This window comes from Archocentrus centrarchus, chromosome 15, assembly GCF_007364275.1.
Source record: "Archocentrus centrarchus isolate MPI-CPG fArcCen1 chromosome 15, fArcCen1, whole genome shotgun sequence".
In the NCBI taxonomy this organism is placed as follows: Eukaryota; Metazoa; Chordata; class Actinopteri; order Cichliformes; family Cichlidae; genus Archocentrus; species Archocentrus centrarchus.
The window spans coordinates 2,580,353-2,604,743 of NC_044360.1; the positions used below are offsets into that span (position 1 = coordinate 2,580,353).

General features: G+C 43.6%; 1 protein-coding gene across 1 annotated transcript in view; it reads right to left on the bottom strand.

Annotated features, from left to right (window-relative positions):
- Positions 1-3,964: 3,964 nt before the first annotated feature.
- Positions 3,965-24,391, bottom strand: part of arfgef3 (ARFGEF family member 3) — a 63,211-nt gene continuing 42,784 nt past the window's right edge. The window contains exons 24-42 of the mRNA XM_030747735.1: positions 22,679-22,824; positions 21,656-21,835; positions 21,420-21,561; positions 21,175-21,297; positions 20,291-20,394; positions 19,955-20,099; positions 19,727-19,855; positions 19,367-19,543; positions 18,743-18,857; positions 17,966-18,068; positions 14,339-14,470; positions 13,846-13,976; positions 13,570-13,578; positions 12,291-12,509; positions 11,959-12,130; positions 11,192-11,293; positions 10,564-10,949; positions 9,968-10,448; positions 3,965-9,527 (exon numbers count right to left, since the gene is read on the bottom strand). Of these exons, the coding sequence (XP_030603595.1) occupies positions 9,336-9,527; positions 9,968-10,448; positions 10,564-10,949; positions 11,192-11,293; positions 11,959-12,130; positions 12,291-12,509; positions 13,570-13,578; positions 13,846-13,976; positions 14,339-14,470; positions 17,966-18,068; positions 18,743-18,857; positions 19,367-19,543; positions 19,727-19,855; positions 19,955-20,099; positions 20,291-20,394; positions 21,175-21,297; positions 21,420-21,561; positions 21,656-21,835; positions 22,679-22,824 (3,188 nt within the window). The 3' untranslated portion in view covers positions 3,965-9,335. The remainder of the gene's footprint in view (positions 9,528-9,967; positions 10,449-10,563; positions 10,950-11,191; positions 11,294-11,958; positions 12,131-12,290; positions 12,510-13,569; positions 13,579-13,845; positions 13,977-14,338; positions 14,471-17,965; positions 18,069-18,742; positions 18,858-19,366; positions 19,544-19,726; positions 19,856-19,954; positions 20,100-20,290; positions 20,395-21,174; positions 21,298-21,419; positions 21,562-21,655; positions 21,836-22,678; positions 22,825-24,391) is intronic.

The following is a 24,391-nucleotide window of genomic DNA, read 5'->3' on the forward strand; positions in this document are numbered from 1 at the left end:
CCTCATCCTACTGGAGAAGTTTGATGCACATTGGTTCATGTAGGTATGAATGAGAGGCAATCAAAATTTCATGGCGAATGATCAAAGTTCAAAGGGGCATAAGGACCCCTCCCCCTTGGCAAAAACTCACCATTTTCGAGATTTTGATTCCCCTGGGGGTGTAGGTTAGACAAACCAAATATGAAGATGATAACGTCTAAAACCTCTGAGTTATTAGAAAAAGTGTGAGGGCTGCAAATCGCCAAATTTGCATAATTAATTCAAAATGGCGGACTTCCTGTTGGGTTTAGGGCATGGCTCCAAGAGGATTTTTTGTGCGCCCGGACATGATATACATGTGTATGAAGTTTCATTCATGTACGTGAAACACAGCGGTGGGGCTCCAGTTTAGGGGGCGCTAGCGAGCCATTTGGGCGCGCCCTTGCCCGAGCCCATTAAAATACTTAAATTTTCACCAGGTGTGACGCATGTGCAAAGTTTCATGAGTTTTTGAATATGATAAAGCCCCCAAAAAGCCAATTCATTTGCCTGAATAATAATAATAAAAATAAAAAAAATAAAAAAAAAAAAAATAATAATAAACGAAGCAATTACAATAGGGCCTTCGCACAGTTCGTGCTCGGGCCCTAATAATAACAGTTCCCCGAATTGGATGAGTGGAAGAAAATTCATGAATGGATACTACTACTACTACTACTACTACTGTTTGCGGGATCTGTCTGAACATTTTCACAGTTCTTTTTTTTATACTTTTGTAATTAAAGTCAAAAGGTGCACAGTTGTTGTACCAAAATAAGTGCTGACAAACACTAATCCCACCCAGTGTGTATCATTTACAGGAACACTGCGGTCATTTGGGATTCATTAAACATCTGTCCAGCAGAGGGAGCTGTCAGTGACAAGTCTGTGCAGAGACGTTTGCACTGTGAGGGACAGACTGAGCAGACGGACAGTTGATGTTTTATTTTATTTTGGAATATATGTGGAGCAGACAAAGCTAAGACTGCAGTGTTTAGCCTTTCACCGTCTGATCTTTACTCTTCTTTCTAAAGAAGACTTACTGACGAATGACTTTTTCAGTTTTAAAACCTAAAAATGTTTTTGAAAGTGAAATAATATTACTGATCATTGTTGTGGGAAAATTATTGAAGGATCTCTTCCATTTCTACACATTTGAAATGTTTTGGATGTTTTTTGAGTCTGGCTTTCAGCACAGCTGGATTTCAGGCAATGCAATAAAAAATTGTTAAAATTAGATTAAATAAAGTTGCAGTTTCAGTTTCAACACAAAATATTAGTTTTGAGAAGAGCGGCGGTCACAAGTGCAGTTTCAGAAAGGAAAGCATCAACTTCACCTGAGAATCATCTCAAAGTGAAATCTACATTTGATGCTGCCGTGTAGTTAGAAAAGCCCCATAATAATAATAATAATAATAATAATAATAATAATAATAACAACAACAACATGATATCACCTATTGTAATGATTACGCTGAAATGTCTAAATGTCAAAATCCTGTTATTAAGTAGGATTTAGAAAAATCGGAATAACTATAACTCTGTAGATAATCGTTGAAGTGATACATGCTTTGGATGTGCAAGCTTTGTAACATCCATCCATCAACAATAATTATTAATATTTTATTTGATGATGTGGGCTCTAAAACCTTCTGCGGAGTTTAAGTTTTAAAAATGAGATATTTTTCAGATTCAGTTATAAGTGGATTATGGACAGCTTATTTAATCATAAAAATAACATCTACATGAACTCACCGGTGCTTGTCTGTCAGTGGAAGGCAGAGCCGAGGGTCCAGATGACCAGTCCAGAGAGTCCCGGCCAGCAGGTCCGAACTTCCTCCAGCTGCTCTCCATCAGAGACCGCATGGTGGACAGGTTTAGGATCCGAAGCCCAGCCAGAGGCAGGGGCCGCAGGGGCCGAGAGCGCTCAGAGGGCGGGATGAAAGAGACGAGGAGACGAGTCTGCTGACAGCTCACAGGGACACTGACTGCAGCGCTGAAGCGATCAGCCTGAAATAATGTCTGGGAGGGGGAGGGACGGAGGGAGAAATGAGGGCAGCAGACAGCCCAGCATAGAAGAGACGCATCACTGGTCCCACTGGGTCACGCAACCAAGGGTGTTTCCAGGATTATTGTTCACGCCAGACCACCTGAGAACTGGTCTGAAATTCAGCAAGAACTAATTTAATCCTGGACAGGTACAGAAGACCTCCCGCCTCCACAAATATGCATTAGGAGACATCACTACTCATATGGATCCCACATTAAAGCATGAGACTTATAAGGTAACCAGAGAAAATGCATTTATTATTATAATCCTAAAGATTTTTTATTCTACACTGAGCAGGAGGCTTAAAGCAGCCCAACACGTGTTTGTTTGATAAGTGCAGAGGAAAAAGAACACAGATGGCTGATGTATAAACAATGAAACAATGGGGAGCCTTTTTTCAGGATAAAAAATTCAGGCTGACAGCTCACAGTGGATGATATCATCCCTCTGAGCATGCAGAGTGCTCCACTAGAATCTGAATACCAGTTTATTCACCTGACCTGTTAAAACTTAAACGTTTCAGGATAAAGTGTGTCTGAGAGGCAGAGGTTTCACACTCTTTGGGACAATTTAAAAAGTGCAGAACAGTAAGGTATATCACAAATTTTGTGTAAACTGCACAACAAATCGCTGCCAATAGTCTCAGCACACTGTTCACAATCAAGTCACACATTTTCTTAAAGCTGCAGAACTATTTATGGACTGAAGAGAGTCTTACTGAAGAGTAAGACGAGGATGAAGAAACACGATGAACGCAGTGCTGTAGAAACACTCTGCGACTGGACTTCTTTAAGTTCTTCTTCAGACTCAAGAAGCCTCTTGGATAAGAACTGAAACATCCTCAAGAACTTAAAGAAGTCGAGTTGCCTTTTTTTCAAGCTTCAGGAACTACCGTGACCTGGATAACGGAGAACCTACAGACCTGTGTTAGTTACACTGTTTCAGGAAAAAAGACATCAACATTTCCTCCGTTTTCTGTCCATGGTTAAACTGGTGTGACTGCACTTTTTTTTTTTGGAGGCTTCAAATATCACAGTGCCACCTTGAGCTCCAGCCCCACACCTTCACACAACACAGCTGTGTGTGCCTGTGCTGTATTCAAGTATCCGTCCATCCATCTTCTCCTGTTTGTCCATTTCAGGGTCGTGAGGGCAGGGTACACCTGAACAGGTAGCCAGGCTGTCTCAGGGCTAACAGAGAGAAATCTAACCTAACCCCACTACCTGCATGTCTTTGGACTGTGCACCCCCATGCTGCTCTTGTGTTAAAGTATATGGGTCAAAATTCAGTTTTTGTATTGTGCAGGTTTATGAGACTCTGGAAATGTAATGAGCAGGTATAATAAACAGAGGCAACCTCACTCCCATATTTAAAACGAATGAATTCATGTTTCATTTTCAGCAAAGCAAAAGTTTAATAGAACTGGAATTACACGAACTGGTAAAATAAACAAGTATGACTGGCGCAGGGGAAGGAAAAATACTTTCAAATGGCCATCCTGCAGTCCTACCATGTACTGCTACACTCAAAAATGTAAAAAGTCACATTTATTATCCTCACAAATAGCTTCACAAACAAGTTTTACTAAAATTTGAGTGCATTCTTCCATAATTCATCCCTGACTGTCTTCATCTATTTGTAAGGACAGGTCTAATTCCACCTTCATGTCAGCTTAGCTTAACACACAGACTCAATGTGCAAATGGCATCAAAGCCAAATTATCAGCAATAACACAAAATAAAAAATCCTCAGAAACTAAAACATTAGTGCTGGTTTTGTTTATTCTGCACAAAAATCCTTTTTCCTGTTAAAATCATTCAATTCCAGATTGTAAGTTTGGATTGAAGGCATCCAAACTTTTGATCATTATCAGACGATAAAACACGATGCCAAAGATTCAAGACAAACTGCTTTTATTTAGCAACAAAGAGCAAACAGGCCTGCCGGCAAAGCGCTTTACAACTTACAGCAGTTACACAGCTGAGCTCGGGACAGAGGAGAAAAGCCAGAGCGGGTTAGAAACAGCAGGAGAAAATATTACAGGTGCTTTTCTTTGATATCAAAAGCAGAAAAAAATGCACTTTTAGAAATCACAGTCACAACATTAGCGGACCCGACGCTCACGATGGTCCGGCAGCCGAGCTTTGAGGTCAGTGAAGGAAGCAAACAGACAAACTGACCTGAGCGAATGAGCGGAGAGCCTGAGGCCACATCAGGAAACCTCTGCACATTCATCTGCAGGGACACCGAAGGCTGTGTCACATCTGAACCATCCGAAAACAGTCAAACAAAAACCATCTGCAGGTTCCCCCGGGGGTGAGTATATGTATATATATTTATAGTATATATATTTATAGGCTTCAAGGCCATCGTGTGTTACATGAAACACAGAAATTAGCATCCAGTCTGTTTATGTGCACATCTGCACATCCAACCGGCAAATCTGACGCAGGGTGCTGCTTCAGCCACATCTGCAAGCTGCTTTGCAACCCGGCTCCTCCCGATTTAATCAGCATCCTGTGTGTTGTTACCATCTCCTCTGTTTTTTTGCTGGGGTCTTGCTGCACCTAACCCCACCCTCTGGTATAATATGTAGAAGGGTGAGGTGGTCCCAGATCAGAGCTATGAAACGAAATGAAAACGACTGCAGATGCAAATAGCAAATCTCGTTTCTGCCCTAATGATCGTGACTGAAATGTAAATGTACGTTTTCTTTGTTACTACACGAACTTCATCTCGGCCCCAAAAACCTGAAAACATATGGATCAAATCTGTTCCCGTGATCGTCCTTTAGAAACCAAACGTTTAAAAGTTTACAGACACAAAATCTTTGCAAAGGACATTTCTAACAATTTGACTGCAAAGAATAAAAATGCTCATTTGGTCAAGACAATTTTCCTTTGTAATATTTTTTTCCTCCCTGGTACCACATGCTGTCACGGCATCCTTCACTTAAGAAACTGTGTCAGATGTCACAGAAACTTTCTTCATCCATGTCAGACAAAACAGCAGAAGAACCAAAGCTGCTTTGACTCCTACACTCTCAGTCAGTCAGTCAGCTGCTCTGCAAGCTCAATCATTACATATGTATATGTTTCTCTGTCAGCCAAATCACTCACTCAGTTACTCAGTTCTCTGTCTGAGCGCTGCAAAGCAAATACAGTGAGTCACTGCCACTTCAATCAGTTCAGTCTCTCAGTAATCTCTCAATAAAGTCACTAAAATGTTGATTTGACTGTAAATCAATAGTAGAAATATTAAAAATTCCCAGTAAACGGAGAGAAGGAGGAGCTGTCAGGGTCTTGAATCAGAACGCAATAAGAGCTTAGACTCAAACAAAGGCTCGATGGAACATGCAGATGGATTTGGAGCTTCTTGTTAGCAGTGAGTTATACCCACGAGCATCAAATCTGCTTAGAGTGAAGATAAAGTTTGTGCTCATGATGAAGTCACAACATCCACAGTTCGAGCCCTCCTAATCTCAGCTCTTCCATTTCAAACGCACGTTGGATACAAGTCATAAATGCAGACAAAGATTGAACTAATCTTCAGAGTCTGCATCACAAATAAATATGTGGACAAACTGAAAGCAGAGCGATGATCAGAGCAAACGTCTGTCAGAGCAGGAGAGAAATCTGCACAAACTGCTGATGCAGAACCGCTGCTTGATTCTGACACATCAGCCAACTGCTGGGTTTTTTTTTTAGATGGATACACTGTCACAGCTTTAACACCCACTAAATCCTTTCCTTTCACTACTGCTGATCACACTGATGGCACACAACATCTGTCCAGTTGCTGCTCGCCCTCGAACAACAGGGAATAAGGACAAATGGGGACAGGTCATGGACACTGGGAGGGGCTGAGGGACAGCAAAGTGAGCTGAGACAGAAGTGGATGGGACACGGTGGCGAGACATGCTAATGCTGTCTGACTGTCTGACCGTCAGCAATTATTTCCCAAAGATAAAAAAAAGTGCAAAGTAGTGCCCCTGCAAGAAGGAAGCAGGAATTAGGGCACAACCTTCCAAACACCGAGATTTCTGAGAGTCAGTATCACGTCCCCTCAGGTCAGAGCCTGCAAGGTGTGTCCAAAAGATGGATCCCAGAATATGTGGACCCACATTCTGAAGCCTCAGCATCGCGATCTACAACAATGCACCACATGGGATAAAATAACCTCAGGCTGGCCTGTTATCACTGATGTAACAAGGACAATGACTGATGAATTTTAAGATGCTGAGCTCATAGTTTCCAAACGTCTTCTATGACATACATAGATGTTTTCCATACTTCCTGAGTCAAGCATGTCAAGAGGGCATGTGCAACAAAGAGTCTTGAAGCTCCCCACATTTTAACTTTCACCTGCCTACAAGAGAAGACGAGCTCATTGCAGAAGATGATCAGGCGCGAACATCTTCACGTGGGAGGATGGGTGAGGGTTAAGGAGAGTACGCAGTTCCTGTAGCTGGAGGAAGAATGAAATGAATGCAACTACAGAAGGAGTTTGACACGTCAGATTGCAACTGCTGCACTGCAACAAGGAAGCATCTGCTTTCCCAGCAGCCATTCCCCTCTTCTACCCAGAAGCTGAAAGATTAAGGTCTGAAATAAAATGTAAAAGGAGTTCTTCTTTTAAAAAAAATAATTCTTTGGCATCACTTTGGTTTCAGAGGTGGCCGGTCCCTCAGTGTCTCATCTGTGGCAACAGTAACTACTGAGGCCACAAAATATAACTGATGATTAATAGATGAGCTACCAACTGTAGTTGGTGGATTGAGGATTTTTAGGCTTCTAGATAAGAAGATGATGTTTCAACACTGACTACTTGGGGTTTTTTTGGAGCTGCATGTCCACTCGGAGCACTGCTGCCAGAGAGGAGGCGACAGCTGGCACAAAGGAGAAAATGAAGCGACAGATGAAGTGAGGAAGAGGGAGCAAATGAGACAGGAAAAGTCTCAGCTGTAGACAAACTGGGTGAAAAAAAGAAGGGTAAAGCTTCTTAGGAGCATCAGATGCAGCCGCCCTCCCCGGCCGGCCTGCCTGTCCTCGATACGGGCCGAGCTGCTGAAGTTAGCATCAGTTCAGCACTCTCTCATTCATTCAATCATAATCTGTCCTAAAATGCACATGAATGGAGGTCAGTGGAGTTACAGCTCATTGTGGTTGTGACTGTGTGGTGAAAGCTGGATAAAGTACAGCAGATCACTCATTTGGTTTAATTCATTCAGTTCTGATTCCAGGATGTGAATCCACTTCTTTCTCTTTGAGCCATATATACGTGATGATAACTATGATCCATATGTTGGCATCCAGGGGAGAGTCTGACTGTTAGACTGTTAACTGATAAGTAAGATGGGTAAGACTGTAAATATGACTGAGAGTGAGGAGGTTAAAGGACAGAAGTGACAACTTGTTGATTATTACAGAAATTCTCTCACATTATTTGTTCCCCATAGAAGCAGTCAGTCGTTTTAAACATTCTCATTGGAGCAGTGATTTGCTCGGTAAGGTTAGCAGGACTCTGTCTGCTGTAGGCTGAATAATGTGGAAGGTTTGGTCTGATGATGCTGCCAGAGGAAAGGTCAGGGGTGATCCAGAACTTCAGGATTCGTCCCGTTGAGACTGAGACATCTTACACGGTCAAAAATAATATACAAATTCATTCATTCGTTAAAAAATAAAAATAAATCCTCTGTTTGGGGATTGTCTTTGGTCACTTTAACAAGAACTTCCACAGTCACTGAGTTACTGATGATGTTAAACTGATCAACACTGATGCCCAAACCCGCCTGGTCTCCATCAGGAACACGGTCTCAGTGGATGGTAAAGCTTATGAATGCCAGCAGACCTACCTGTCCTAAACGAGACAGGTGAAACACTCAGGGTGGAGTCAGAATCACTGGTAACATGGTAACAACTCTCAGCCAGGATCCAACAGTAACAAGCACAGAAAATAAACTCTGACAAAAAAATTGAATATTCTCAACATAGTAATAATTTAAAATAAATAATTGGCATAAATACATAACATGAAAATCAACATGTGGCCGGCATTAATCATCAAAACACACTAAATGTTGCATTTGATTAAAATAATAAATATTTGATTGTGTCAGAATAATAAAGACATTTGATAGGAGGAGAAAAATCATGATTACACACATACACACACATTCATGAACAATCAGAGTAAAGAAACCACATGTGCTCAGTATCTAATGAGCCCTCACTGATCTGTGGTTTGCCCGTCTGCAGCGCTCATCACTGCAGAGTCACACACGACATTTCTCAGAAATCTGCTGTCAGTCAGAGCTTGTGGGCAGAGATGAGACGCACGCTTTACTTTTTAGGCAAATCAGATTAGTTTAGGACAGACTGCCTGCACTGTATCTGCAAAGTGATCAGATCAGACATCACCATACCATCTGTAAGGGTTGCTGTAATAATGGTGTAGGCATCACTATAATTTGTAGGTGACACTGCTTTCTTCCAGCTTTGCCCTACAAAAAGTCTCCTCCCAGAGTGAAGGCAGGCAGTTTATTTCTCATCTGTAAAATTGATGTGGATATCCCAGAAAGGGCTGAAAGCAAATTTGCAGCAGGCTGCAAAAGGATTAAATCATCCAAACAGGCGCCCTGGCTGAGTTACTTGTGACCACCTACAGAGCAATATGCTGATGAGCTGTTTTTGTAGGGTCACAGATTCTGGCTGAGGTTAAGCAGATATGCATATAAAGAAATACAGCAATGCAAAGACTGTAAACACGACTGTTTCTTCACAGGGAGTCAAAAAGGAAACACGGGTGAAGTAAAACCCCTGGAATTCATCCACATGTTGCATCCACCATAAAGCATGAAGCGATCATCATTTATCAGCCTCAGTGATTGTTGTGTTGAGACTTTATGACGATACTGAGCCAAAATTCTGATCCTGCAAGTTATTCGTTTTCCCAAACTCATAACGGTAAAAGCTCTGTGTGTGTTTCTTTTAGGAAATAGTTCAAATATACATGAGCACAATAATAATAAGAAACTATTTAAATAATATAAGGGAGCCTATTAAACTTTGATTTCTTTTACCATATCCTTAATGATCAAACAAATCCTTCATACTGTCCTAATTTCTGCCTGCGCCTGACTACAAGATTTTGGCAAGGATCAGCAGCCAATCCAACCCTTGATCGATTCTCATCAAATCTTCTGCAGAATTTCATCTGTTTATGTCCTTCACTGACCGACACTTTGCAGCCTTTAGCCGCTGCGTCATCACACGATGATGTCATAGAGTCTGCCGACCCGGCCGAGCCACTCGCGTAGGGCCTGGCGAACGCGGGCGTCGGTCACGTGGCAGGAGAGCTGGCTGAGGCAGGGGTAGAGCGCCGGCTGGAGCGCCAGGAAGGAGGAGTCCGACAGGAGGAGGACCTGATTCAGGAGAGTCAAGACCATGTTGGTCCACGCCTGCAGAACGAGGAGCACAGAGGTCATTTCACAGGCGGCAGCTGGTCGCACAGAGGCTGCCTGTAAAAAACACCATCTCAGCAGCTGCAAGTTTCCTACAAGACAACTGAATTTTAGAGCATTTGTTGAGGTAAAATTACACTTTGATAATCTGTATTTTTTTAAAATATCCGACTCTAGTAGAATAGAGTCCAGCATAATTATGTATCTTATACTGAAGCTTTGTGCTGCCTCTCAGTTCTCAGCTCTCCTGTTTTAGCTCCTGTTGATTATTGAATCTCTTCTAACACACACACACACACACACACACACACACACACACACACACCTACACACACACACACACACACACACACACACACACACACACACCTACACACACACACACACACACACCTACACACACACACACACACACACACACACACACACACACACACCTGTATCTGAGCCTCGGAGTCTCTCAGTGAGATGCTGTGGGAGCTGATGGTGGACCCCGAGCGCTGCCTCTTCTCCTGCCTGAGCACCTCTGGCCCTGCACTGACCGAGTGCCTCAGCGAGGGCCCCTGCTGGTCCACCAGCTGCTGCGGCCTCTGCGGGGGCCTCTGTGGCTCCACCGGGACCCTCCTCTCCCCGACGCCTCCTCCTGCCGCTGCCCGGCCCTGCTCTTTCATGAACAGGTTGACGTGGCTTTGCTGCGGCTGCTGCTGCTGCTGTTTCCTGCGTTTGTACTCCATCATCAGCTTGCTGATTGTTCTGTCCGTAGCTATGGTGTACAGCTTGTTTCCCGCACTTTCCCACCATTCCTTCCTCCTTCCTGGGCCAGCGCAGCCAGGAGTGGCTCCGACCGAGCTGCTTGTTATGTTGGAGTCCCTCCGTTCACATCCAGTGCGGAACTGGTTGGACAGGCTGCCTGCGCAGCTGTGAAGAGAGAAGACCCGCAGGTTTTATTTGACAGGAGAATAAACGGACTCTGTTATTTAGCACTGAACAAGAAGTCCTCAAAAAGTGCAAATTAATATGCGTGAACTCCAACCTGAATCCTGGACTTGGGGTTGGTGTGTCCCCTGGTGACGCTGAACTCACATCTGCTGTCTGACACCTGTACCCGCCTTCCTCTGAGGGCGTTCCCCTCGCTGAAAGCCCGCCCGCTGAGGTCGGGGTTGAAGTCTCAGACTGGAAGAGAGGCAGGAAGAACACGTGGTCTCCTCCTCCTACGCTTCCTCTCAGCAGAGCGGTCTCCTCCAGTGTGCTCTCCAGGTCGCGGTGCATCTGAATGTAGCTGTTGCACAGATCCATGCACAGCTTGTAGAGGCGTTTGACCAGCCAGGCCCAGTCAGCGCTGCCCAGCGGCTGCACGCTGAGCGAGGGGACCGGCGGTCGCCACGGATGGCGCTTGTCACGACCGCGAGGGGGGCTGACCTGCCAGACGAGACACTTATAAAGTAAATGAATATATTGAGTCACCTGTCAAATTAGGAGGGTCAAAAGTTTAGAAAACCCTCAGAGGACTGGCCTCAATAAAGAGGAGAAACTGAAGAGAAATTTACTAATGGATGAAAAGAACAGCGGCAGGATTAATCCAAGGAGATCACCTGTCAGTCACTGTGACCTCAGAGTGACCCCTCCACTCTTTTCTTTGTGTGTGTGTGCGCGTGTGTTACCTGAGCCGTTTCTTCAAAGATGTCTTCATCCTCTGAGGAGGCAGAACCAGGATGAGAGGAGTCGGAGCTCCCCTCCTCTTCCTCGTACAGGATCCTCTTCACCTGAACACGACGACAGGGTCAAATGTCAAACAGAAAACTAACTGCCAGTGAAGGACTCGTCTGATGTATGAGTTTCTACATGTTATCATCAATGATTCCAGGCGTTTGCTAAGAGGTTAATATGTGATTCCTGTGTCTGATATGGTCGTTAAAATATGCCAAACACAGAATTAAAAATTAATGACTCAAATGAAAATGTTAATTTATTATTATTTTTGTGACATATTTACTCCAAACATGTCAAATACCTGCTCTGAACTTCTTTCATTAGACCTACCAAACACACAAAAGTGCAGTTATAAATCTGCAGCTAAAAGATTATTAAAAAACTGAACTAGCAAAGGAAAATGCTGCAAAGTGGCAGCTTGGACATCATCACCCTGAACTTCTTGTGCATTTCTTTCTCTTGTGATAAGATCAGTATTTCTTGCTTTGTAAGAGACGGCCTGACTGGACCATCACTGTCTGTTATCAGTGATGGGAGATAAAAATCAACCATCTCTGATTCGTGGAGGAAGTGCAGTGTGATTGTATTGGCTGCTTATAAGCTACAAAAGCTGAGCTGCTCCTTAGCTTATGGATCTTTGTGTAGGACTACAGCGGGAAAAAAACACATACAGCAACCACATCATTAAATGAAAATTAAGAACTTGACTGGTTCCCACCTGCTGTGCAGTCATGCTGTCGGCCTGGCTCAGTATGGCACACAGCAGGGCCTGGAAGTACAGGTTGAAGCTCATGGCTGACTGACGGTACAGATTGGCTGCTCCACAAACACCAGACACCTTCATCAGCAGGTACTTCAGACCCGGCCGAGTGTCAAAGTCCCGCGCTGTCCTGCTCAGAACAAATCAACAGATTTGAAGTTGGTAAACATTATTATAAAAATCATTAGTATTAATGGATTTCCTTTGTTTCTATTCTGGGAAACTGGCAGGATTCAGGATCAGCCTGACACTACCATCTGCATATATGATGCCATTTTTGTTGTAATAACCTGTAAGAGTCCAGCAGCAGATCCAGGATTATGGCTAAATTCGTCATAGAGATGTAGCGCAGGAAGCCTGCTGTGGGTCTGCTGGGGTCAGAGGTCACAGGTGTGACCCTTTCATGACCTTCGGGCTGCTTGACGAACTCCTCCAGCAGGATGTCGTAGAGGTTTTGAAGCAGAACCTGGTGGGACAGCAGGCTCACCACAATGGTCCGGAATGGGATCCTGCATGTCAGTCAAATCACATTCATCCAGTTATTAAAAAAAATAAATCCTTCTCCAATAAAGAAAATGTCTGGAGATTTTTTGAAGAGGAGGAAAATATTTTCTCTCCAAGTCTCCAAGTGAGCCAAATCAATTCATTACACTTCACAGAATGATTTTCAGCATGCATCATATTTATAATAAATTCCTCATTCCAAAAAATTTACCTGAGTTCAAATGAACTTGAACTGAGTTTTACACAAAAACTGTAAAAAAAAAAATGGACGCAGGTCTGATAAGCAAAGTCTTAAATCTGTATTCTCGCTAATGGCCAGCAGGGGGCGACTCCTGTGACTGGAAAAATTAGTTCTATTATCTGGAACTCTACAGGAAAACTGTCCCGGTCTTCACAGTTTCCCAAAGAATTTATGGTCTCAGTCACTAGTTTCAAGTTTTATTGATAATGATTTTTGTTTTGTTAATTATGCCCCTGATCAGTGTTAAAGCAGGGTGTGCTTTAGGGTGGGACTTTGCATGCAGTCATTTTAACTTACCTGTTGGAGCACCACTGATACACTAACAAAAAAAATCTCAATGCACTGAAGAATAAACATGCAGGTGCAACATAGAAATGGACAGAGCTGCACAATGTACAGTCTGATCTCTGCAGGAGTGCAGTGGCATTAATCAGTCAGAGCTGGTATCTTCTGTTCTTAGTCTGAAAACCTCTGCTGGAGTGTAACGTGTGAAACACTGGAAATATGCAAAGAGCGATTCAGATGACATTTCTTGTTACGTAAGATGTTAACATGTCCGTATTCAGCTTCTTCTTGCAGCTGCATCACCAATGATGCAAGCAGGCATCACTGACATCAGCAGCAAACAGCGGTTTGAATGCTGAATTAATTACTGCAATCGCCATAACATCTTGTCTTTACATCCCATCCGCCGCTGTGTATTTTCTGTACATTGTGCAGCTCTTGAGGTGGTCAGTATAAGTTTCATATTGGGGACCATGCTGTGCGCCATGCCTTGTGTGGGCACTTTTAAATGGTGGTGATGTCACAGAGAACAGCCTTACCCAATTTTCCTTTGACCACGACAGCAAAAAAATACAAGCAGAAAGAGTTTAGAGAATTTCCTTCAAAGTCACTGACAGGGTACAAACATGGAGTTGACACGTAAGAGATTTAACTAATAAACACGGCACCTTCAGAGCCTCAACAGGAAACGAAAACCAATGACAGGAGTAACAAAATAACCATGTGATTAGAGCTTAGGGAAAGCAGTTTTAGTTTGAGATTAGAGAATAACAGCATGAGAATTCAGTGTGTGTATTTGTGCATTTGCTGTCCACCTCTTCTGAGCGTGTCCATTGGACTGCTGGTCAGACGGCAGCTCGATGATGAGGACGCAGGACTGAGCGTGCTCAAAGCCTTCCTTGTTGTTGGGTGTCTTAGGGGAGCACTGAGTGTCCAACATAAAGACCTGGACACAAACATGGACATGTGAATAAACTCTACCAGGACGGAAACAAAAAAATGGTGACAATCACTGGTGACAAAAATTTGATACTGAATCCCTCGACATTCCTCAGTTACTAACAGAAAAATTTACGGTGTATTTTTCAAGAAATAAATTGCAAAGTATGCAAAGGGTCATCACAATCATTGGAATCATAGAAAAAAGTTACTGAACAGTTTTCCTGCACTTAAGCAAATTGTGTGAAACAGGAGGAGAGAAACCATACAAATGCAGACACTGCGGGAAAAGCTTCTCACGATCAGATAGTCGTAACGCTCATGAAGGTACTCCGCAGGACTACAACAACCACATGCAGTGAGACCGACCTGCTGGGCCATCGCTTTGATCCTCCAGTACTCGGCCTCAGCTGAAGGCGAGTGAGACGGAGCCGCCACCTTCACCTCGCAGGCGTCTCCAGAAAAGCTGTCGGAACCGCTGTGGAAACACGCCAGAAGGTTCTGCAGAGAAACAAAAGGAGAGGGAAGTTAACAGTGGTATGCATCAAATAGGAAACAAAGACCTCTCTGAAAGGATTTTTAACCAGGCCTATTTTTCTAATTAAAACTACCATTTTTGATGAGGCTTCAGTGAACAGTAGATGGATCAGCTGAAGGTTCATCCCTTGAGTTAGGTGCATTTTACGCCTGAATGACTCACAGGTCAGCGTTCGAGTGAGTCAACAAACATACAAACAAAAAATTCTTCTGAAAATGGTCAGGTACAAGGACCGGACTGAAAACGAGGGAAAAAGCAGCCAACTTTGAAAGACCTTCAGAAAGCAGGAGAAGTGTTGCCCAAGGTGACTTTAAAAATGATAAAGTCTGGTTGTGGAAGTCAGGAAGTAAAATCTAAAGAAACGAGGGGTGACTTAAGACTTTTGCACAGCACTGTAGTTTCACTCCATATTATCCCCCCCCCCACCCCCCCCCCCTGAGTGTCTCAGCCTCTTAAAGCAAACAGGAGCACCGGAGATGTTTGTGTTTCATTTCAGACACGTGAAGAAGATAACAGAAGGAATCAGGTTTGACAACAGGAGATGCATCTATCTGACATTCATTCATTTTTCCGCTGGATATCCAAACCGGATTACTGAAGTATCAAGCGGTCGAAACTCTTCCTGAAACTCTTTCCTAATCATGGAAGCACAACTGGAAACTGTTGAGCTGATTAAAGATGTAACAAACTAGCTTAGCAGGATGAGAAGCTTCTTTCAGCTGCCACAGCGGGTAGCACTGCATGTTTGATTTTTGATGCAACCCCAGAGGGATCTGTGTCACACTGTGTAAACCACTGCATTATGAAGCTGCTGAATGTCTGCAGGATTAACCTGCAGCACAGCTTCAATGGTTTATGGGAAAAATTCAACACAAACCAGTTTTCTTTCAGTCAGGTTTTATATCATATATGATATACTCACTGGTTAAAGTTGGTACGACCATCATGTCCGTCTTATTGATCACGTTAAGTCAGCTGTGACCTGAATGCAAAGCTTTTTAACAAAAGCAGCTTTTCTATAAATCCAGTCAAAGGCTGCATATTCATGTGTCTATGAGCATAAGCTACATATTAAGACCTGATGTCTACATAGTATAATACAATACATTACATTACATTACATTACATACAATAGATTAGAAATGGCACAATAAAGGCCACACAAATTTTCAGCTTTTAAAATATTGCGTCACAGAATCAAAAAGATTTTTACAAACTAACATAACTATGATACATTAAAATATTTTACCTCATCTTATCCTGTGATTTAAAGTTGGCATACAGAGTGAACCACCACCTGGTTGCAGGAACTTATAAGAACATGACTAATTCAGGGCCCAGATTAACAGTGAGCAGGTTAACAAAGGGGAAAACTTCCTTGTGTGGAGAAAACCAGTGCCAACCACAAGGGGGCGTCACCAGCCATCAGCCCACGGGTGCCAGTAGAAGTTTGCTAATGCTAACATGGTACAAAAAGTTAAGAGACGCTCAGAAAACAGTCGTCCCCGAGAGAAACTTTGTCTACTTCAAAGAAGCGCCACAAACATTTTGGTGAACATAAAAAGTTTGCCTGTTGCTGTCCATGCTTCCGTTTTCAGCTACTTATGTGGGTCTGGGTGGGTGCAGCAATATAAGAGAAGCAGAGACCTCGCTCAGCTGGACACGCCTGAAACATCTTCATTTTAGAATCCTCAAGTTTCTGGAAAGTTCTTCTTTCGGCTGCTCCCTTTAGGGGCCACCACAGCAGATCATCTGCCTCCATCTCACCCTCTCCCAGCATCCTCCTGTCACACCAACCCTCTGCATGTCCTCTTCCACTACATCTTTTCCTCCTGCCTGGCAGCTCCATATTCATTATCCTTTGTCCAACATATCCACTATCCCTCCTGAACATGTCCAATCTCTGACTGCTCAACCTGAGCTGACCCTCTGATGTCCTCATTTCCCCCCTGTCCATCCTGCTCACTCCCAGTGAAGATCTGAACATCTCCAGCTCAGCCTCCTGTCTTTTTGTCAGTGCCGCTGTCTCCAAACCATCTTAGCAGGACTCACTATTGCCTTGTAAACCTTCCCCTTCACTCTTGCCGCTCTCCTTCTCTCACAGATCACTCCTGACGCTCGTCTCCACCCACTCCACCCTGCCCGCACTCTCTTCTTCACCTCTCTTGTGTCCGTTGTTTTGGATGGTTGATCCCAGGTATTTAAACTCATGTACTTTCACTGTCAGTGATGCTGGCTAACTACATTCTCCCTGCCACCACCCTGCAGTCTAAGATCCACCTGTGTGCACCTTCGTCCACTCTTAAATGTCACCTTATGTTCCTCCAACTTTGTGGATCTTTCTGGAAACAAGCAAAGAAATGTTGCCAGTGGTTTATAATCATCAGCAGCAGCAGCTTGCTGTCTGAATCTCTCTCTCTCACACACACACACACACACACACACTCACACACACACACACACACACACACACACACACACACACACACACACACACACACAGATGTGGTGCTAATCTGTAAAGCTGCTTAGCAGCAACTGCAGAAACCCACAACATCCAATAATAAAGTGCCTGTCGCCGCCAACTCTGCCGAACACTCACGCACACTCGGCGTTAGCAGCGGTTCCCTTTGTAAGTGAAAGGGAGCAGCTTCCCGCTGGGGCTCTAAATCTGCACACGGACACAGCAGGTACTGAACCATCATCAACAAATTAACACAAATGTTTCACTAAAGCTGAGCAGGCCGGCCTCATACAGGATATGCACCAACACTCAACTTTTTAAATGATTACACTTCTGTCCGAGCATTTAATGCGGGAAAGAACACTGAGAAAATGTATTTATATAAAACACTGTACTTAAATTATGAATATTATCAGACTTAAAAACTAAGTAAGTAGAGCAAGTCTGAAAGCTGTGCACCGTGGTGCTGATGAAGGACATTTATCAGCTGGATTTATTTGTTGGTTTGACTGTTTGCTGTTGTCGTGTGCACTGGAAGAAATGATTTATCTTCATTTGATTTCTTGCTGTGTGATGTTCCAAAGTCTCATCATTTATTCTGAAAATATCCAGCTGTGCTTCTCAGTCAGAGACATGGGATACAAAGAGGAACGCTTCAAAGCAGCCTTTTCCTTCCTTCTCCGACTTTAATCGCTTCATCTGAAACAATTCAGACGAAGAAAGAAGTGACCCCGCGAGGAGACAAAGAGTCATCGCTCACGGCTCTGATGTTGAGTGTGTAATGTGTGTTGGAGGTTAAACGGGGTTATCAAGCTTAATGTGGAATATCAGCATTGTGACTGTTTTCAGATGACTTCTATCTGGACCAGCAGCTTCAAACTCAGGATGGATAATGTGGTTCGCTACAGTGGACTGTCCTGTTGGTGTGACGGGTCATTTGTACAGATTTATGTAAGGGAGCTGTACCACCTGATGTCTGCATTTAATGGTGTACCTTGACGGGCTCTAACGTAGCAGAGAAAGCATCCTGCAGAGCGCAGCAGGCCAGCCTCCACATTTCTTCTGTGAACACTGGACCCACCGTGACCAACACGTACCTGGAAACAGACACAGAACAGCAGAAACAACAGTGGTTTGATTAGACACTGAAAAAAAAAATGTTCACACCTTTTAATTCAATGTCTAAACTACTAAAAACTACAGCTGGAATTGTTCTATGTTTCTGTCGCTGTGAATAAACCCCGTGAACACAGTCTCTCCAAACATTCCCACTCAGCTGCTTGTGGGGTCTATAGTGGTCCTGATTGTGATTCTGCACAATCAGGACATATAAACATAATCAGACAGTCACACAAGTCCTGAACCAGCAGCATCAGAGCTGGCATCAGTGACAGCATGTAATGTTCTGATTTCAGTCAGTTTAAGGGAGGAGCTGTTGGATGTGGGTTGCAAAGTAGCTTGCATGCCCCATTTATTGAAGCTAAAGCAGCTTACAAAGCTAGCCTTATTAGAGAGTAGGATATGCAGAGGGCCTGAGCTGATGTAGGCTGGCATTAAGATGAACTAAGTCTGGCTAAAACCTGCTCCTTTAACAGCTGATTTAGACCCTGTTATTCAGTAAAAACTGCGCTTTTAAAACATGAACTCTTAACTTGTGATATAATATGCCCACTTCTTGGACTCAACCACAGCAGTTCAAAATAACCCTTGTTTATCTAATGCTTGGCCTTAGAGCAGCCTCTCTGGATGGTGACAGGTATGTAACTGTCACCTGATGCAGGAACAGCCCACTCTGGAGATGGTCTCTGCTGGTTCAGACACACAGGCCACCAGCAGCTTGAAGAGGTCCTTCAGCATCAGGTTGATCAGTGACTCGTAACCAATGTCTGCAGAAAGGGAGGAAACACACACACACAGAAAAACACACCACAACAGGCTCTGTGAGCACATGGGGTGGGGGTGCAGTTTAATCTGACTAAAGAGGAGGACAGTGGAACAACAAGGTATCAGTTATGCTCCATTTCACTTGAGAGAACGAGCACATTATACGCAAGAGAAACAATAACAGTTCATCAGATCTGTGACAGAGCAGCTGACTGTGCTAATGCAGCACGCTAAAGAAAATCTCCATCTTCAAATTTCACAGAACTGAAGGTTTCAGCAAAGATTCAAATTTTTCAGTCAGGGAATCTTTGAGCTACTAAAATGAAGGCTTAGAAATGCAAAGTCTTCACACACGTTTCCAGCATCCTTTGCCATCACTGATGTTCATCTTAGCTTCAAGATAATGAAAGTCATGAGGTCACAGAGGGGAACACACACACACACACACACACACACACACACACACACACACACACACACACACACACACACACATCGAGCTGCCTCCCACCTGAGTGTATAAAACTGTTGATGTGCTCCACCACCAGCTCGCAGGACAGGCCTATTGCATGTTTGAAATTCGCTGCTGCCACATCCCAGTAGGAGTGGTCGCCATGGCTACGCTGCAGCCACAGTGACATCACAGGAAGCAGCAACTGGATGACGGCAAAGATGGCGAACCCTGGACCTGGAGAGATGAGCTGAGTTTAGATGGACGACTCTCGGCTGATTTTTGGGGCTTTTTTCCTCTCTTTGGTTTGATTTGAGGTCATTTGACCTACTTTTGTTGTTTTTGTCCCTTTAGGATCACCGTCCTGTCACTTCTTCCTAAAATGAAGGTACTATGTTATAAAAGCCATTTGTGCATCACCTGGTACTGTGGTGACCTCTCTGAGCAGTGTGAAGAGCAGCTCCAGTGTTGGAGGCTGGTGCTGTCGGGGGCAGTTTGACACGGCTGCAGTGAGCTGCTCCAGTAATAAAATCCACACCTGGATCAAACCTGCAGGACAGAAGAGAACAAAGATGCACTGAAGAGAAAGAAAGGGGGAGGAGTCTGTGAGACAGTGAAGCACAGAGAGGAGCGAAAGACGAAGAAAACCTGTGTCATCATCAAACTCCTGGAGGACGCAGTCCATCCCATCCTCGCTGCTGATCGAGCGTTCCTGCGATCTCATTGGCAGGCTGGCGAGCCGCGCACCCAAGAACACCGGCTTCGATGGCATCTTGTAAATCTTTGCTAGCAGCTGTCAATCAAATGCAAAACACGGTTTCTTTTATTATAATAGCAAAGAATATCTTAACTATGCTTATACAACATAAAAAAATGCTATCTGATGGATAATGAGACTGAAACATGTTAACGTTGGTGTAATATTTTTGGCAAAAACAGATTTCTTTCCTTTGAGCACTTCGGTGTGAACAGCGGAGCTCCTACCTGCGAACATTTGCGGAGGTAGTCGAGAGCGGGCAGGCAGAGGTCAGTGGAGCTGTAACCTGACGCATGAACACAGTCTCCGATCTCTTTGTAGTCCACCTCTCCTACACAGGAACACGGGAAGCAACAAGAGCCGAGAGAATAAACTTTGCAAAACACTTGAAAAGCACTTGGATGATACTGTAGTTGCATTAAAATTAATATGTGGTAAGAAAACAATGGTTTACACTTCAATGAGTCTTTTCCATCACTTTGGTTTGTTTGGAGTGTTTGCAGAAAAACTGAAATTAGTGATAATCTTTTTTTTCCTTCATGTTTTCAGCTGTATCGATGTTTCCTCGCTGAAACCTGCCTCCCACTCACTGTGATCATGACTCTGTTTCTCCTTCTGTGAGCTTTTAAGGAAGTTGATGGTGACAACTCTACTGAAAACCAGGAATTCAAACTATCTTTATTAAAAACAAACAAAAAAAAAGGCTTACCACTCATAGTTTGGATCATTTTAGGAATTACTCAAAATTGAGATTGTAAAACCCAATAAAAAAAAATTCACACACTAGCTTCTGTATCTTATGTTTCCTCTTAAAGCTTTTGGATGATTTATTCACCTTGTTGTTGAAAGGTGATGCATAAGAACATTTCATATAGAAAAGGCATTTTGGCCTGTTTTTGATGAAAATGTTGAGCATGTTGAGGCGCACACAGAAATCAGAAATCCCTTCTCTTCATGTATTGAAGATGTTACATAAATACAAGATGTACACGCATGTTAGGAGCATATAATAAATAAACACATAGCCTTATTCCAGGAAAAATAAAATCCCTGCGGGCTTGAAAAGTAATATCTCCAAATGAAAACTAGCCCACAGACAAATGAGACGAACCTAATCCTTTGACAAACTTCATGAGACACATGATGTAGTCGGTGGCAGCATTGGCAAAAACTTGGATGTTGTCGGTGTTTATGAACGCCTCAAAGACGTCAAACACCGGCGCCTGGGACTTCCCTGCACGAAAACAAAAAGACAAGAGAAGGAAACTTAGTGGATTTCATTTTTTCTGCAGGAAACGGCTGCTGTGTTTCAAACTGTCTGATGATAAACTTTGGAAAAAAGCTTATTAGATGTACCCATGGAGTATTCTCCCAACAGGTAGTCTTTGGTGTCAGTTTTACTACCGTGGACAGTCCTCAGGGCGCTGAACAGAGGCCTCCACCCTGACAGGATCTGAGGAGAACACATCTCCACCAGCTCTCCTATTGATGTTATTACCTGCAGGGAGACAAGCAGAGAAATAAACTGTGTGGCAAAATGAGCACGCAACATGTAACGATTCACACCGGCTGATCTGGTCGATGTGATTAACCTGGTCCTGAACGTCCTCGTCGCAGAGCTCCAGCTGCATGATGTGCTCAAAAGGCCTGAACAGCGCCTCGTTAAAGTGGAAGTGTGGGAGCTCCGCCCAGCTCGTCAGCACCTCAGTGAGAACGTCGTGGATGAAGGAAACGGCCTTCTGGGACACGTGGCGCTCTTTGTGACACGCAGCCTGCGACAAGGACCAAAGCTTTGTGTTTAATATTTTTTACAAAGAAATTCATATTCAGTGAGTCCTGGACAGAGCCTCTAATATTCCTCTAACATTGTAGCCTTCATCGCCCATATCTGAAGTGTATTCTTGAAAACACTCTACATTTATTTAATAAGTGATTCCTCCGAGTTGAACTGCAGTTCATGCAGAAGAATCGCAGCTGCCTGAGCTAAATGTTACCACAGTGTGCAACACTACAAGCTGCTCAGCACAGAAGGAAGGAAGATAAAGGGAAACCCGCGCTGCTGTTATACCGCTTCATTTCAAGACCACTATAATCAAAGGAAGATTGTTATTTCTGTGTGCAGTCCCTTGTGTTTGGCAGCACAGCACTTTTCCACCCTTCTATGTGCACACATGGAGGGTATGAGGTGGGGATAGCAGCAAGCAGGCAGCAGTGATAATAGAGATGACGCTGATTAAGAGTTGGGCTGCAAAGTGGCTCAGAGATACCAGCATTGTAGGCAGACTGAAGTGTGAGACAGTCAGCTGGGAGCCTAGAAGGATATCAGCTGAGCCATCAGCTGATGTGAGATACCTCAGATGACTTTGTGTCCTGCCCGAGCTAACGCTACGCTATTGATCTGAAATCAATCTCCATAAAAGAAGATAAAAAAAAACGTTTATTTTACGTCACAAACTGGATAAACTTCGCTTCGTGGCTTCGTTGAACGCCAATTATTCTTATTAAATCATATAAAAAAAAACTGAATGCAATCTGGACAATTTCCTTTCAAAATGACAAATTACAGTATGTGTCGCTCGTTTTGGGCTACACGGTGTTTAAAGTTAGTATCCTACCTCCACCAGATGAGGCGCCACCACGCTCCAGGCCCTCATCATGTGGAGAAGCGGTCGGTTCTTATTCCTGACGATCCGCAGCATGGCTTCACCGAGGCGGAAGAGATGCAGGGCGCTGCGCCGGTCCAGTGTCGACTTGGCTTCTCCTGCAGACACGAAGAGGACAGAAAAAGGTCTCTGAGCTTTGTTTGTACCTTTAGCTCATCTTTAATTAACCAGTGAGAGATTTTATGTTCACCTGAGGCCATATGAGTGCAACTAATTAATAAAGATTTATAGAACAAAAAGAAGAAAGGCTTCTTCTCTAAGGGAACATGTTTCACATGTATCCAGGCCCCTGGCTTAGTTTGCCCCGTGTCCCGAATCAAGACGCAGTCGAGAAGGGACTCTCTACATTAGTTCATTCAGTTTTTTATTAATGTGTAGCAAATAAAAAAAAAGCCACAGATACAGTTAACGTGTTAATTGAATTTTTTTCATTCATATTTTTCTCTACGTTTTTTCTTCCCGATCATGTCGATGAAAAAAGTATGAACTCATCAGCCATGACATCACGATGCCATTTCATTCAGCCCATTTCTTCCAGTTCACTCACAAACATCGACTCCTGTTTCCACCCATTTATAATTCGCTGGTTCTGCATTTTAAGGCATAACGCTTTGAGTTTTGTTTTCTGACACTTTTAAGTCTTTCCTCTTACAGCTTCCTTTTGTTTGTACACAGCTGACCTCGCCACACTCAGCGCTGGATTTTCTTCTCGAAGGCGTTGAGTGCTTCTCTTCATTGTTTCAGCTCTCTTGTTGGTTCTGTGCTTCTTATCAATGAGCCAGCTGATTGTTAACTTTGCAAACTACTCTGCACATTTGTGCAATATTTGTTTTAGAAATGCAAACTGCAAGTGTTTGTTGATGATTCTGCTTTGTCAGCAAAGAAATGTGCCAGAATTAAATCATCATAATTTAACTTGTCATTATTTGCAGTGGAAGAGGAGAAGCCTGTGCTGCGTACCAGCACCAATCAGCAAATACCAGGCCTGGACAATGAAGTCAACACCAAAGTGCAGAGAAGTGCAGTTCCTCTATTGGCCACTAGAAGCTAGTTCCTCAAGTGAGTCAATCCCCAAAGATTCCCACGTTAAAACGCCCAAATGTAGCCATGAAATTAACATGTTTACACTCTGGTACAAACTGCTTTAGTCTCTAGAGATTCTGTCTCCATTCAGATAAGCTGTTCAGGGATCCATTATTGTTTATAGCTCATCCATTCAGCTGCTGTAGATGGACCACTGCGTTTATGCTCTTGGTGCTAATGCAGTTATCTGACAAACAATACGACTTGCTCTCTTCTCCAGTTCGACGAGTGAAATCTGAGTATTTTATTTAAATCTGTTACTCAGCACTAGTTAGCAGGTATTTGAGCCTGTGTGATGCACCTGCACAGTTTATGGACGCAGCTTGCTGACCAACCTGCTGCAAGTGTTGGCTGATCTGACAGCTTAGAAGGTCCTTAACCCAACAGCAGGACCGGTATCTGCTCTGTGCTCTTCACACATGAGAGCAGGTTCACCCTGAGCACATGTGACAGACGTTAAAGGGTCTGGAGAAATTGTGGAGAACATTATGCTGCATTATGTGGTGATAGTATGCAGGAAGTTCCTGGAGGATGAAAGAATTGATACCACTGACCGGCCCCCACGCTTGCCTGACCTAAATA